The sequence below is a fragment of the Zymoseptoria tritici genome, chromosome 8 (genome assembly GCF_000219625.1).
Source record: "Zymoseptoria tritici IPO323 chromosome 8, whole genome shotgun sequence".
NCBI classification, from domain to species: domain Eukaryota; kingdom Fungi; phylum Ascomycota; class Dothideomycetes; order Mycosphaerellales; family Mycosphaerellaceae; genus Zymoseptoria; species Zymoseptoria tritici.
Genome location: NC_018211.1, coordinates 1,664,178 through 1,679,392, shown reverse-complemented (window position 1 = coordinate 1,679,392; position 15,215 = coordinate 1,664,178). Strand labels below are relative to the sequence as shown.

Genomic DNA, 15,215 nt, shown 5'->3' with positions numbered 1-15,215 from the left:
TGCAAAACCATGACGCTTATTCGACAAACAGTTTTCATGACCATGACTTTCGTTCAGTCGGCAGGGTGCGTTCGATCGACCGAAGAGATGTATCGCATGTTAGTAATGGCCATGAGTGGTAAGTGCACGACGATTGATCGCCTGATTCTGAGACGCCTGATAGAGTTGTGATTCGAGATCGAACTCCATATCATGGTCGATGTATGCATCGCGAAACTCATCTTGGGAGTCCTCGATCTGTGGGTACGAAGCGGACTCTGGTTGCGCTGTGGCTGGTGGTTGGAGTGAGAGTCTGCGGAGATCGAGACTCTCTTCCTCGTATTGAGAAGCAGTGTAGTTGACGAAAGCTGCTGGGCTTGCGTGGACCTCGTCTGCCCTCCACCGAGCGATCATGTCGGCTTGGTCGGTTGAGCGAGGCTCGGAAGCAGGTCGAGGAAGTGCAGGCTCGAAGTGATGGGAGCGTACTGCTTCTTCGTTTTGGATGTGACTTGTATCGATGAATTCGACGATATTGGTATGGTTGGGCCGAGGTTTCCAGTCGGCGACAGCTCGCTCATATGCGGCTTCGAATTCCGATCGGTGGTGGAGGGAAGTGAACCACTTGTGAGTCAGGCCTTCGCTTGCCGTGAGGCGATCAGCTTCTCGCGGAGCGAGACATCCTTTGATAAAACCCTTGGCTTTCGAGCTGATGTGACCCCAGGTCTTCGGGTCATCGAGGGTGTGGAATCTGTCGTCGGTCTGCGACATTTCGAAGTCGCTCGGGTCGTATTGGCAGAACTCTGGGGATTCCGGGACTTTGTGGAACATCATGGCAGTCACGCACCCGATCGACCAGATGTCGATGGCTTTACTGTAGCCGCATCCGTCTTGAATGACCTTCTGCATGCGCAGATGTACCTCACTGTGAGTGTCAGTGTCAAGTCTCTGGAGGTTCAAGATGAGATGAAGCATACGGCGCGGTATATCCAGGCGTGCCAACCTGTGTGTGCATGCGGAAAGCACCTGCATGTTTGGCAGCTCTTTCAACGTCGGCAAGACTTCTCGACTGGCCAAAGTCTGTCAGCACGACTCTGGCGCCCATGCGCCACGAGGTCATCAGGATGTTCTCGGGCTTGATGTCTCGATGGACGACGTTGTGCAGATGCAGGTATTCGACGGCTTCGAGGAGCTGTTTCGAGATCATGGCAGCTTCTGGTTCTTCGAGACAACCATCATGCATGCAGAGATAGGACAACAGATCGCCTCCTGTGATGAGCTCTTGGAAGATGTAGCTTGAGTATGTTGTGCGGAAGACCTTTTCGAGCGACACGATATTGGGATGCGAGAGGTCTTTGAGAACGTTGTACTCTCTTGAGGTCTTATCAGGTATACCGTTGATGTTCTTCTCCGGCGCTCGAACGATCTTGCACGCATACTGGCGACCGGTATCTGGTTTGATCGCAACACGAACAGAGGCGTACGCACCAATGCCGAGGATCCGCCTCGTGAGCTTGAAGTGATTGGCGAAAAGAGCAGCCTCCGCCTCGCGAGTGCGACCAAGTGGTGCTGCTTCCGTCTGCTCGAGGAATGATCGCAGTGTGATGGAAATGCTTTGTGTCAGTTGTATGCGGTCTTCACTGTTGAGCAGCACATCTGGCGAGCCTTTGCTGACAGTGATACCTCCATCAGGATCATCCAATCCGTAGCGTCTGAGTAGAATCGCATTGTTCGACAGGACGGTCATGTAAATCATGGGAGGCACATATCCTTCGTCGGTGTCACCGAAGATGATGCAGCGAAAGCGAAGATGATGTGTGGAAATGCTTCGGTCGTCGATGTTGAGAGCTTCAAATACATGATGTCTGCCGATGTCGAACTCTCTGTTTCCGAGCAAGGTGTACGGTTCTGCTTCAAGATGAGACGATGGTCCAACCATGAGACTTACCATGGTTTACCTCCAATGCCAGGTTGGGCTGAGCTTTCGAAGATCAGTGAGGCAATGTGATCTTGCTGGTGCGGATACGAGGATGTCATGTTGGATGACGCGTCGTACTGCATGTCTGCCATTGCTGCTCAGTGATGAGTGAAGTGATGGAGTGCTTCGTCGATGTGATATATTGAAGTGAACCTGGACAGTGAGGTCAGTCGATCGAAGGTAAGGAAGGTGCGGGGCATGCTAAGCGCCAAGACCCCGAAGAACAGCCGAATGCACATCTCTAATTCGGATGGAAGCTCTCTCGTCCTTCCTTCCTCACGCACACATCAACTCATCAAGGCAAATTCAAGGTCAGTCCCCAACACGATATGACTTCAATGACAACAACATACTAACAACAATCACAGTCAAGATGAGAGCGAAGTGGAGAAAGAAGCGTGTTCGCCGGCTGAAGCGTAAGAGAAGAAAGACCCGTGCTCGATCGTGAGTTCCTCCAATGCCTCCCACCTTCTCTCCCACAAACACTAACACCTTCTCTCAGCAAATAAACGACTCGCCTCCAACATCATGGAAACCCACCATTCACCGCAATGACCGACAACAACACAACACACCAGTCACGCGACCACCACACAAGCTCGGCAAGCTGAAGGAAGGATACGATACACCTGACAGCGCCTTGGAGGCTGGCGTTCAATGCACACGGACCACTGCAACATTACTGGGTGCGGAGGATGAATGGGATGGATTTGGCATCGACGAGGTGTCAATCCAGGCAGCGTTTACTTGAACAACAACAAACTGAGTCCCGAGAGCTCTAAAACCGGCAGTTGGCTTCCGATTACGGCGTGCCTTTGAGACTTGAGGATTGGCTCTAGCAGTTAGCTTTTTTGTCAAATGAAGCTTCTATCTGCTGCCTACGTGTCCACTGTGTTGAATTCTTGCGATATGTTGCTGATCTATGTGATGCTGTCGCTGTGCTCTAGAAGCTTCGTCTGACAGCATTGCCGACCGCTCGAAATGACGCAGGATCCCGAGCTTTGCCCGGATTGGGTTCATGCTCCCTCTCTCACATGTCATCTGTCATTTCTCATGCCGCATGATGCGTCCACGTCTGGCCGTTGGGTCGATACAGCTGTATTTGTATGCCCTCCAACATTGCCTTTCTCTGATACTGCCCACCCTGCCTGGCCTCTCAAACCTCCCTCGGCTCCATCGCTTCCCACCACTCACGCCCCCAAATCATAATAAATCCCCCTCTGACTCCGGAAATTATAAACACACGCCTCCCTCACCCCATCACCGCTCATCCACATCTTCCTCCACCCTTCCAAGACATCCCTCACCTGTCCCAAATACATGCCCTCACTCAACTGCACGCTCTGTCCCGCCTTCTTCCAGCTCTCCGCATCGCCCAACCTCGTCCCTTGAATCACATCCAACACATCATCCCTCGTCTCAATCGCCAAGATTGGCGCATCTTTGATCGCATCGCACTTCTCCGCCCACACCCGCGTGGCGTCCGCGACAATGCTGTATTTATTCGACTTTTTGCTGCCGTGTCGGGCCCAGAGGACTTGCACGTTGGTGCTGCGGGCGTCGTGTTGTTGTTGGCCGGACTGCGTGCGAGGGAGGGGTTGGCGGGACTTGGCGGCGCGGTCGCGGAGTTCTTGGGTGAGGTGCGCGACGAGCGAGGGAATGGGGATGTCGGTGTCTTCGGCTTCGCTTTCGGTATGCGTGACGCGGACGGTGGTGGAGGCTTCGTGGCGGAGGTGGACGAGGAAGGTGTAGTTTTGGTCTGGGGAGGAGGTGGTCTCGCGGGAGAGTTCGGCACTGATGTTGCTGCTCCAGAGGGAGCTGACGATTCGGATGCCTGCGTCTCGGAGCTTTTCGGTGCCGCCGCTGGCGATGACGAGGACGTCGCAGCGTTTTGGGAGATGCTGAGGCTTAGCGGAGTCTTTCAGGAAGCCGGTCGCTTTGCCGCTGGTTGGGGTATATCCTTTCATCCATTGTGAGACGATTGTGTCGAGGGCGATGCACACGCCTACAGCGCCTTGCTTGGTACCGTCGCTGGTGGCACCACTGCGATGCGCTTCAATTACGCTGTCGTAGCGTCCGCCAGCAGCCACTGGGATCCGGCTTTTCTTCTTCTCCAGTACGACCTTGAACATCGTGGCTGCATAGAGTCTTGCCTTGTAGCAGCTCAGTGGTACCACATAGACTTTGCGAGATACTCCAAAGACGCTGATCGCGTTGAGAGTTTGCCGGAGCTCTCGCAGCGCGGACTCGCACTTTGCTTTCACGGCAGGATTCGCACGTTCCAGGAGCCCATTCAATCGCTTGAAGGCTTTCCCGGGCGACTCTTGCCAGTCAAAAGCCTGCAGATCATCGAGAGTGGTGTCAGGAATGCCCATGCCTCGTAGCTCAGATCTGCTCTTCGCCCATGTGATGCCATGGTAGCCAAGCTTACTCAAAACGTCTTTGACGGCATGCTGGAGAGTGAGCGGGACCCGGCAATGGTCCAGGATCGCATCGACCAATGCACCGTTAGTGATGTGGAAGGCGAAACTGTTCGCATTGTCGAGTGGAGGAAGTTCCGTGAGTACTTCGTCCATTGTCTTCACGACTTCGGCATCATTCAACGAGGTATCCTCATCACGAGCATCGTCCACGATATCAAAGGCGGCCTCTTCTCCTTCCTTCGGCGGTCCACCCGAAAGTGCAGCCCGGTAGACTGTTCCGAAGGTATAACTGCAGCGCACAGCCGAGGATTGCATCGCCAGCCGCCGTGCGAACGGGAGCATCATATCATACGGTAATTGCACGACACTGCCAGAGGGATCCAATGCGGTAAAGGCATTTCCCGCAGCAGCGTATAGATCTGATCGAGGAAAGACGCCTTCGCGATGGATTTCCTCTGCACCATGGCGCCGAAATACAGTCGCTAGAGAGCTTCGCACTGTTCCTCGCATCCGAATCCGAGCCAGATCCTCTACGATAGCGCTTGCCTTGGAATCCCACGCCAGCGCCTTCACTTGCTGGGAGCTAGCTGAAGTCTGCGAGAACAAAGCAGACATCAGCTGTTGGTGGTACGGTGAGCTTGCATCCGTGAGACCACTCATCATCTTCCGCAGAGTTTCATCCTCGATCTTCATAGGTAGCAGATCAGAGCGGAGTAGCTCAGCACTGCTTGGTCGCCCACTGGGTTTATGTGCGACCAGGGTTGTAATCAACTTACCCTGAGCAGCCTTGTCACCATCGGCCTGAAATGCCGGTCCCAATGCGTGACCCGGCTCACGAATCTTCTGTAGCTCGGTGATCCTTTCCATTGCCGTGCCGAAGCGCTGGTTCATCTCGTAGAACATGATGCCGAGCGAGTACATATCGACTTTGTTGGTGTACGAGGACCCAGACGAGGATGCGAGCTCGGGTGCGGCATATAGGGCGGTGCCGATCGACCGTGTCATGTCACCACCACTGCTCCGGGTTTTCGATCCACTCGGTTTGTCGGTGAAGGATAACTGCTGTCCAATCGTTGCAAGCCCAAAGTCGCCAATCTTGGGATTGCCGAAAGCATCAATAAACACGTTATCAGGCTTCAGATCGCGGTGTATGATTTGCGCTGCATGAATATGGGCCAGACCCTCTGTGATTTGTCGGACGAACCTCCAGGAGTCGTCCTCGCTCAGTCCCTTGTAGATTAGATCTCGTAAGGAGCGGAGATCGCAGAGTTCCATCTGAATGTAAAGCGTTGATGGTAAACGTCGAGGATCCGAGCGATGTCTTTGGAGCTGGGCGTTCGGGCGAGGTTTCTCTGCTGTGTCGCTAGCCGTGGTAGTTTCACTTTGAGCTTCACCGTCGCTGCTGCGCTCAAAAGGGTCATAATCATCGTCAATCTCTTGCTTGTTGCGAAAGTCATCGGTGTCATCGTCGTCGTCGTTATCGTTGTCATCGTAATCATCATCGTCAGTATCCTCGCTATCGTCTTCGTCGCCTTCGCCGAAGCCACCGTAGCCACTGGAGCTCACGAAATCGAGACCTCCAGCACTTGGATGTCCGAAATCGATTCGCCGGCTATCGGAGACGCTTTCCTCAGTATCCGACACTGCATCCTCCTGAATTGTCGTGGCTGTGTTATTCTCCAGCCATGTGGAGTAGTAACGCACTACGTATGGATGGTTCAGTCTGTTGAGAAGCATGACTTCAGAAAGCACTTGGTCAAGCAGCTGCGGTGCTTGCTTGACTTTCTTCACGGCATAAACCGCACCGTCAATCTTGTTCCGAGCCTTGACTACTTCTCCGAACCCGCCTCTCCCTAGACGACCAAGCTCGTCGAAGTCTGATAGATATCGCGACATTGGTTCGACTACGTTGGAAGAGTTGTGTCTCAATCGACGTGCTATCGTGCCGTCCAGGCCCGAACTTGGCTTTCTTGTCCGACCGGGTGAGCTGAGCACCTCAGAGGCATCGTCCAGCACAGTGCATTCAGTCCGGAAGAACTCTGATGCCTGTATGTCGAAGGGTGATAGCAGTCTCGCGGTGTTCGGGGCGAAAAACTTGTTCAGAAGGTCTGCAAATGGCTCTGACAAATTCAAAGCGCTCATCATCACAGATGGCGACTGATGCTCCTCAAGCGTGGAGATACCAAGGAACATCTGCACTACCACGATACCGAGATCCCAAACATCGCATCTCTTCTGAGGAGCAAGAGCCGTCGAGTGGACTTCCGGTGACTCCCACTTGATTGGAATATCATGCCGGTGCTCACCCAAAAGCTTGGCATATCCAAAAGCGGCGAGCTTCACCGATAGAGTTGGGTGGCTGGTAAGGTAGACTGTACGGGTTCTGATCTTACCATGCGTCATACCACTCGTGTGAAGGAACTGCGTTGCTTCCAGAAGTTCGATGGTGAACTGACGAGCCTTACTGGGATGCAGCCTGCTGCTCATTTCAAGCAAGTCGTGAAGGCTTCCTCTGTCTGAATATTGACGGCACAAGATTAGCTCGGACTTGAGGTCGTCCTTCTTCGCTACCACAAACGTCAGTACATTCAACAGATTCTGGTGTGAAATCATGTGTGCCCTATTCAGGATGTCCTCAAGGGCAATGATATCGGCACGGCTCTTCTGGATGATTTTGCGCTTGATAGTAACCAGAGGTAGGGCCGCATATGGCAAGTTGGAATGGCTCGACACATGGGGCGTTCCAAGGTAAGTCCGGTGTCGCGAGAGAAGGCCGTTAATCGTCACTTTCGTGAAAGATTGAGTGTCGTTCCCGACTGAAATCGACCCAGCCTGATCAAATGTAATGACCTCTGGAGCGGATTCGTTCTTGCCTGTATCGTTCAACTCGGATGCAGGCCTCGATTTTCGCTTGTCCATTTTCTTGAGCTCCTGCTCAAGTTGAACCTTCATCTTTCTGTCCTTCTCTGCATCTGCCTCTGCTTGACGGCGAGCTTCGGCTTCTTTGACGTCCTCTGCCTGAGCCTGGGCGTCTTCCACGGCGCTAGCGCGTTCGGCGTCCAGACTCTGCAAAGTTCCTTCCATCCTGGCAGTGTATGCCTCTTCAAGTGCATCCTGAATTTCATTGGTGATGACATCGATGAAGACCTCTCCCCCAACGAGCTTCTTCGGCATGTTTGCAACCAGCTCGCGGATCTTCTCCTGGGTCCGCCCGTGAAACTTCTCTAGACCTTGAATTGACAGGATCGGCTCCGTCTTAGGGTACGTGGCCGTGTACTTGACGGACAAAGTGACAGTCTCGTCCGGAGCTGAAGGACAGCGTACAACCAGCTTGAAAGCATGTTCTTTCATCTTGTTCCACGCATTGGTCGTGACATGATCCTGGAAGTCCTCCGCGAAGATTGCGGACAGAACCTCGATTTCATTTTGCTGGGCTTCGGAATTGCTGATGTGGGCGTTGACCTGCGCAGTGGTGTCTGCAGTGTTCTGCACATCGTGTTTGGCTGCTGTCTTTTTGGGTTTTGGTGCCATGCTCAAGGTGGTTGTCTGCGTGGTCTCATGGAGAGACAGATTGTGAATACAGCCGAAGCTGTAGACTACGCAGCGGATGGCATACTTGTTGGAAAGAAGTACGTCTTTTGTTTTTTGTTGAGAGCGTCTATACGGGAAGTTGATAGTTTGTACAGATTCACTCATGTTCCAGTCACAAGGATAGCGGGACGTTCAAGGCAAGGGCGCTAGAAATTTAAGGTTTCGCTTATCTTATCGCTCTGTTTACTTTCGCGTTCACGCAAGCCGAAGATCCAGCAAGCAACGTCCTTGTACAACACAACGTCTAACGTCTTTCCTCAAGAACTTCACTCAGCCGCTCACTACTACGATAACTATGCTGCATGTATAGCGAACATCCAACAATGCTTCATTGGCTTGCGGGAGCAAAGGTGCAAGAGGTTGCAGGTGAGCATACCCCACCAAAAGGCAGGCATTGGCGGAGCTGACATTGGCATAGATGCAGGTAGTACGACTGGCAATGCAGAGCCACCGGAGACGCCTGCACCAGTCTTCGCAGTACGCGCATTCAAGCATGCTCTATTCGGAACGCCAGCGACAGTCCAAGCGAAAGCACCACGTCGACACTCGAATACCGAAAATGGCAAGCCTCGACCGAACGCGAGACCGTCGATGGTCCGGCCTAGGAGCACCAACGACGCGCAAACGATAGGTCGAGTGGAGGATGTGATAGATGCAGAGCCACTGGTCTCTCCGACCAAAGGCATCTTGATGACGCCAGGCACTGCTGCTGCGCGGCGCAAGAATGTGTCCTTCGGAGATGGAGTGGTGGACAACGAAGGGAAAAGAGCTGGGAAAAGCAAGAGTGGCATACCAGATGACTGTCCTGGCAAATTTCCGAGCCCTTTCGTTAAGTCTACAGCAGACGAGCCGCTTTCGTCTGAGAAGCCAAGAGGAAGGAGTAAGCTCACGGCAGCGTTGGAGCAGGCGCGCGATGAATCGGCGAAGCGGAAGACAGGCACACCGATCAGGACGAATATAGCGAAGGAAGAAGCAGACATCATGCAGGACTTGTCAGACTCGCACTCCGATTCGGAGCAGCGGAACATCAAGCTTGAATACGAACAATACAGGGAAAAGACGGAGCGCGAGTTGAGAAAGCTTGTGAAGAAGCAGCAAATGGCAAAGACTTTTGCTCGGGAGAAGGACATGAAGTGCACAGAAATGGAAGATGAGCTTCGGCAGGAACAAGAAAAGACGAAGCGACTGGAAAATTTGAACGCAGAGCTCCAGGATCAGCTCAAGCAATTGAAGGAACAACTACAGACAGCTAATGCAGAGAAGGAGACCGCAGTCGAGGAGCTGGTGCGGAGCAAGAGGGCGTTCGGAACATCGGGATATCGTCGAGCAGAGAAGCCTGAGCCAGAAGTATTGAGGTCACGACGAGCGAGGGACAAGGTCGAAGAGCCACAGAAGGACGCCCTGGGCGACAACAACACATCAAATGAGACACCACCAGGACCTACTCCCGCACCAGGCCGAAGACCGCGATTACAAGACCTCCAAACACGAACAACAGCAGATTCAAAAGTACCATCACCACCAACATCCTCAACCCTCTCCCGAGCAAAACCAGTCCCAAGTCCAACATCGCCCAAACCCACTCGCTCCACTCCGCCGGTCCTCCCGTCCAACGCTCTCGGAGCACTCAGCATCAATACTCTCCCGCAAGACACCCTTTCCGTCGCTCTCTCAATGGGTCTCCAACCACCCTCGCCCGAACGAGAAACTCGCGCCGACTCACCCCTGCGATCTCCGAAGATCAAAGACCACCCACTCCCACCACCTCCGAAAGACGCAGACAAAGACGACTGCGTCAAGTTCGAGTTTCCGACAATACCTGATTCATCTCCTTCAACTTGGGAACGTCCAAATATCCTCACTGGCTCACCGGTTCCTGTTCGACCTCTGGCGATGCGGCCTGCACGACGTTCTCCTCCGACAGTGGCGAAGGAGAATATCTCACCGGCTACGGCGATCAAGGTGAGCAAACGAAGTGACGGGACAGGACAGGAGGATGAGTTCAAGCCGAGCGCGGCGTGGGCGAGGATTAGTGCTCCTGCTGTTGAACGCGCGAAGTTGGCAGCCGTGACGTTGACAGCTGTTGAGGTGAAAGGCGAGGACAAGGCGAGAGAGGAGAGGATGGCGATCGCGAGGGCGAAAATCATGGCGAGGACTGGGGCGAGACAGGTTTCTGGTTGAGGAGGCTTGCCCTGCGGTCGACAGTGGAAGAATTGCGTTTCGCTCGCTTGCTTTGCGGGTTTGTTGTTATCGAATACCCTCACATGCCTTCGTTTATCATGATGGGAGTTCGGTCTTTTGCAGGATGTGTATATTTTCAATGAAGAGTGGCGTACGATCACACGAGGTTGGCTTAGACGGATGGGAGAGCACTGACGAGACGTTCACTTGTTCTCGGGTGCTTGTGATATGGGCTTCATTCCATTATTCGTATCGTGTGGGTATCGTAAGCTTATCAAAAACGCTCGCTAAACTAACGTGAAGGCAGTCTGGTAGGACAGCTCGGGCTCCTCCTCTGAACAGCAGTCGTGTCATATGCCGAGAGCATGCCCATGCTTAATCCATCGTCATGTTCATTCTCTGTGACTCTTTCGACTCATCGAAACCTTGTCCTCCCATTCTCTATCCAGCCAAAAGCTTCACCCCATAAAGCTGCAGCCGCGCCACCACCCTCCTCCTGCAAACAGGACAATTCTCAATCACGCTCGCACACTCCCTGCAAGCAACCACATGCCCACAATCATAGAAAGCCGTAGTAATCTCCCGATCATAGCAGATCGTACACTGACTCTTATCCTCCTCGGTGACATTGCCCTTGAGCACGAACTCACCATGTTTCCTACCCTCCTTCCAACTCCCCTCGAAGACATTCTTCGTCGCGTCTTCCGTCAGTTTGCCCTTGCCGTGATGGCGACCTTCCGCCCACTCGCCTTCGTAGATATCGCCTGTGCCGGCGTAGATCATCTTGCCGTAGCCGTGTTGGAGGCCGTTGTGGAAGCGACCGAGGTACTCGTCGCCGTTGGTGGCAATCAGGTGGCCGCCGCCGTGGTAGAGGCGATCGCGCCAGTGGCCTTCGTAGTAGGCGCGGCCGAGCCAGGCGACTGTGCCCTTTTCGAGGTCAGTGTCAGATGTCGCGGGGATGGCGTCGAGGGTCTCGATCGAGTAGATGGAAGAGTCGTCGGCGTCGCGCATGATGGTGTCTTCGCCGTCCATGAGGACTGGCTCGGGAGTGTCGGCGCCGGCGGCACGGGAGATGCTCGCCGCGAGGTCGTCGGCTTGAGATTCGGGTTCGGGAGTGTCGACTTCAGTTCGGTCGGACATCGCTGCAGGGAGGTCGGGGAACTCCTCGTGAATGGCCGTCTTTGGGAGCTGGTCGGGAGCGAGTGCGAGAGTGAGCTGTTCGGGCTTGATGAGGCATGGTGGCACCCACATTTCCACGGATGGAGCGTTGAAAGTGTCGTCGGCAATGTTGTCGCAGACGTACATGACCGCACAGGTGACCTCACTGCGTGGCTCATGAAACTCGCTGAAGGGGGAGTCGTAGCCGTTCTCGATCTTCTCATCTGGTGTCTTCGGAAGACCGTCATTGGCGGACGAGCCCGAATGTCTGTCTCGAGCTTGCTTCTCGGTCAATCGAGTCACAAGCGCATCCTGATACCCGTACCAGCCCTTTCCGATGCCTCGCGGACGGACATAGGTATTGTAGCGGGAAGATGTGATGTGACCACAATGCGTGATGAATGCAAAGAGGGTGTATCGAACGCCGTTGACTTCGATGTGGTCGTCAACTTGAACTTTGTTGGTCAACTTCTGCCACTTGCGAGCCTTCTTGTCGTGTTCGTGGCGCTGCAGTTCCAATGTCAACAATTGCGGACATTCAATGATCTTCGGATGTGCGTTCACTGCAGCTTGTATTGAAGGGTAATCTTTGGTGTTGAGTCGATTCGTGCCGCAAGCAGACCCTCCCTCCGCATGGAATCGGCCAACGAGAGCATGCCACATCGCTTGCTTTTCGCCATCGTACGACTCGTGGAAGGCGATGGAGATTTTCCAAAGCATTTCCATGACGTCTCCCTCGAAGACTGTGCCAGGCGAACCATAGCTCGCAGATCTCTTCCGAGTGTACATCTTCAGCAGAAGTGGTTGCAGCCACTGTGCAACACGGGTGTTTGGTTCCAGATCTTGGACGAATTTGCGGAAAGGAGAGAAGTGAAGCAACGGAACAGCGCTGGCAATGTACTGAAGAGACTTGGTAAAGGGTCTGAGACCCGTGACAGAGGTGATCTGATCTGGTAAACGGCCGCTGTGTTCCCACATACTGCCGGTGGGATCTTGGATGACACGAATGTATGCTTTGAACGCAAGCTTATCGTCTCGCAGGATGGCCTGTCGTTGGGTGTGCTGGCGAACATGGAAGTCGTAACGAGGATAGCGGGTGAAGTACAGCCAGCCATAGTCTGCTTGCTTTTTGTGGAATTGATGAGCTTCGGTCTGAACTTCGTAGACACGCGGCTCGGCAGGATTGTACATGACGACGGATATCTGAGCTGCCACAGAGCGACGCTTCTTGGTCTGTTCGGTGCCCTTGAGGAATGGGAATGGTGGATCGAGAAAGTCTTCGGTCTCGGCGTAGTCGGGTGAGAGCATGCTCACACACTCGAGATAGACGCTTAGGTACTCAGATTGGTTGCCCTTGGGATAGAACTTGATCTGCCAGTCCAGTCCTGCAATACGCACGATAGGAGAACGCATGCAGACTTCATTGTTGGGGTTCTCCTTGGTACCATTGACACCTTGGACAAGCCAGTCAATCCGACCACTCTCCAGAGGAACCAGATCAGGATCGTTGAGCTCGAAGAATGTCTCCTTCTCCCAGTATGCATGATCCATCGCACTGTGCTCTTCCCGACTGGCGATGTAGGCCAGCTCATCTGCACATGGCTCCGACTTGTCTTCTATGATTGGCGTCCATCGAGATGGTCGTGGCTCTTCGTCTTCACTCTCGTCGTGCTCGCTGTTGGAGTTGTCTTCGGAGTCTGGCTCCGGATCTTGTGAGCTCTCGGTCTGTTGAGAGAATGAGGTTTGCGGGACTGGGACTGGAACTGCTGCGAATGGATTCGGCATGATTGTCGGAGCATGAGCGAGGATTGCAGGTCGTGGAGGTATACCGCCGGCGGTGAAGTCGAAAGCGGGCGGAGGAGGTGGAGGGAGCTCATCTGGAGCGTCCATGATGGCTGGTGATGTGGATATAATTGGTGAGTCGAAAGCTGAGTCTGTCTGTGGAGGTGAGAAAAGGCAGTGGGCCGAGATACTGCAGTGACCAAGGCTGAGTTGTCCGCTGGTACCAGAAGTCGAAGACGGTAGTACCAAGAAGGATGGGAAAAGTTGATGAAGGTTGCTTGCATTAGTCGCAAGTCAGAAGAATTTCTCTACCGCCGTCGTCCTTTTCCGACAATAGCAAGCAAACGCATGAATTATTGTCGGACAAGAGCTCCGACCTTGTGATTGTCTTCACATGTGACTGATAGCTCCGTCTCGGCGGTAAACGTTCTGCCGGTGGTGAAGGAGCTCAGTTGAGAGGGCTGAGGCGAAGTGAATGTGTTGAAGTCGTTGTAAGGTGGTCTATCTCTCCCTGCAAGCTGAAGTCGATATGAGTGTTGAACAAAAGTGACAGGCAGCAGAGGAGTCGAAGACACAGCAGCTCACGCGTGATGGAGCTTGGAGGCCTCTCACATGCTAGCGCGAACATTGCCCCACATTTCGCCGGACAAGGGTCCGCTAGTTGGTGATCTTGAGCCGAACTTTTGCAGCCATGAGTGCTGCCTCAGGCTGACATAGCAGAGAACGATGGAGAGGATTTATGAAGGTCTGACAACATTACTTGAGCATCTGCCAAGTCTCATTCTTACTGCTCAACTCGTCTTACCCACAGTCTCCCTGACCTTCGCAAAAGTAGCCGCCACGATCAAAGGAAAAGCCACCGTAGCTTCAGCGTACACTTTCACACTCGCCGCATCAGCCTTGATCTTGCCCCAACTGACCGCCTCATCCGGTCTCGCTCCGGCATCACTCCCATCAAACTCCTGCCCCGTGTTCACAAACACCGCACTCTCCGCTCCATTGCGCATCAGATTCGCATTCGCAATATGATGCTTGACGACCCCGCCCCCAAGTACAATCATACCCGTGCGCTTCGCTCGCACCGCGAGGGTATTGATCTTCCGTATGTCCTCGACAATGTCGACACAGAGTTGCGCTGGTGAGGACTTGAAGGTGTGGAAGTACAGCATATCGCCCAGACTGCCATCCGTCAGAGCCGGGCAGAAGACAGGGATATCATTCTTGTAGGCCCAGTAGTAGACTGAACTCTCGTCGTTGATCTCCTTTCCCAACCGAGCGATGATCTTGCTAGGTGTCCAGTGCAGAGGCTCCTCACTCGACTTCGACGCTTCCTGCTCCTCCAGCATGGTATCCAAAATCGGCATGATCCAGTCCTCGAAGTGGCAGTAATTATCGTTCGGCACGACCAGATTTCCAATGCGGTTCATGCCTTTTGCGCGCAAGGCGGCTCCTGGAGTGGAGAAGGATCCGAGATAGGTTTGGCCCATGCATTTGATAAAGTCTTCTTCAACGCCGCCGGCGGTGGTCACGATGGCGGAGACGTGGTGGTGTTGGACTAGCCAGCGGAGAGTCTCGCGCAGGCCGGAGGAGATGAGGTTAGAGGTGTAGCCGAGGAAGATTGTAGTTTTCTCGTTGGTTTCGGGGTCGCGCCAGTCTTTCTGATGAGATATGTGAATATGATGTTTGAGGAAAGGCATGAAGGACGCCACCTACCATTCCATTGACAATCTCGACCGCTTGCCCAATCGCTGTAGCCTGGAATCCAACATGCTTCAGGTGATCCACTAGCTCTGCGACTGTGATGTCTCGATCCTTGAAGGCATCAAAGTCGAGTCCCTTCACCGGGATGGCGTCAGCAGGCACCGGGTCCGAAGGCTTGAGCACTGCATCAGCGACACCTGTCGGAGCTGTTGCTGATGTTTCAGTGGTATGTGAGGCCATTGCTGGCCGAGAAAAATGTTCAAATTCATCTCATCTTCTCGATGTCGTGGTTCGCCGTCTTCAGAACCACGCGAAAAATGTTGCAGAAACGCGCTAAATTCGGAAGGAGCTCGGCTCGGCAAGCCGATCTTCTTTCTTTACAACCCTAACGACCCCAACAACCCTAAGGTCGTTGGACGAATACC

The 15,215-nt window shown here is 53.6% G+C and overlaps 4 protein-coding genes across 4 annotated transcripts; 1 reads left to right on the top strand and 3 right to left on the bottom strand.

Annotated features, from left to right (window-relative positions):
• Window positions 1-99: 99 nt before the first annotated feature.
• MYCGRDRAFT_45763 (Ca2+/calmodulin-dependent protein kinase) lies at window positions 100-1,723 on the bottom strand (the record flags this gene model as incomplete). Its single annotated transcript, XM_003850074.1, has 2 exons — window positions 100-876; window positions 980-1,723. 2 exons carry the CDS (start codon window positions 1,721-1,723, stop codon window positions 100-102), a joined length of 1,521 nt encoding a protein of 506 aa, XP_003850122.1.
• Window positions 1,724-3,144: 1,421 nt separating this feature from the next.
• MYCGRDRAFT_75047 (uncharacterized protein) lies at window positions 3,145-7,908 on the bottom strand (the record flags this gene model as incomplete). Its single annotated transcript, XM_003850073.1, has 2 exons — window positions 3,145-5,813; window positions 5,925-7,908. The coding sequence occupies 2 exons, from the start codon at window positions 7,906-7,908 to the stop codon at window positions 3,145-3,147; spliced, it is 4,653 nt and encodes a 1,550-aa protein (XP_003850121.1).
• A 1,041-nt stretch (window positions 7,909-8,949) lies between these two features.
• MYCGRDRAFT_95329 (uncharacterized protein) lies at window positions 8,950-10,149 on the top strand (the record flags this gene model as incomplete). The annotated part of the gene is made up of 1 exon (XM_003850233.1): window positions 8,950-10,149. The coding sequence occupies one exon, from the start codon at window positions 8,950-8,952 to the stop codon at window positions 10,147-10,149; it is 1,200 nt and encodes a 399-aa protein (XP_003850281.1).
• Window positions 10,150-13,880: 3,731 nt separating this feature from the next.
• Window positions 13,881-15,030, bottom strand: MYCGRDRAFT_45907 (uncharacterized protein; the record flags this gene model as incomplete). Its single annotated transcript, XM_003850072.1, has 2 exons — window positions 13,881-14,747; window positions 14,803-15,030. 2 exons carry the CDS (start codon window positions 15,028-15,030, stop codon window positions 13,881-13,883), a joined length of 1,095 nt encoding a protein of 364 aa, XP_003850120.1.
• Between the last annotated feature and the right edge of the window lie 185 nt (window positions 15,031-15,215).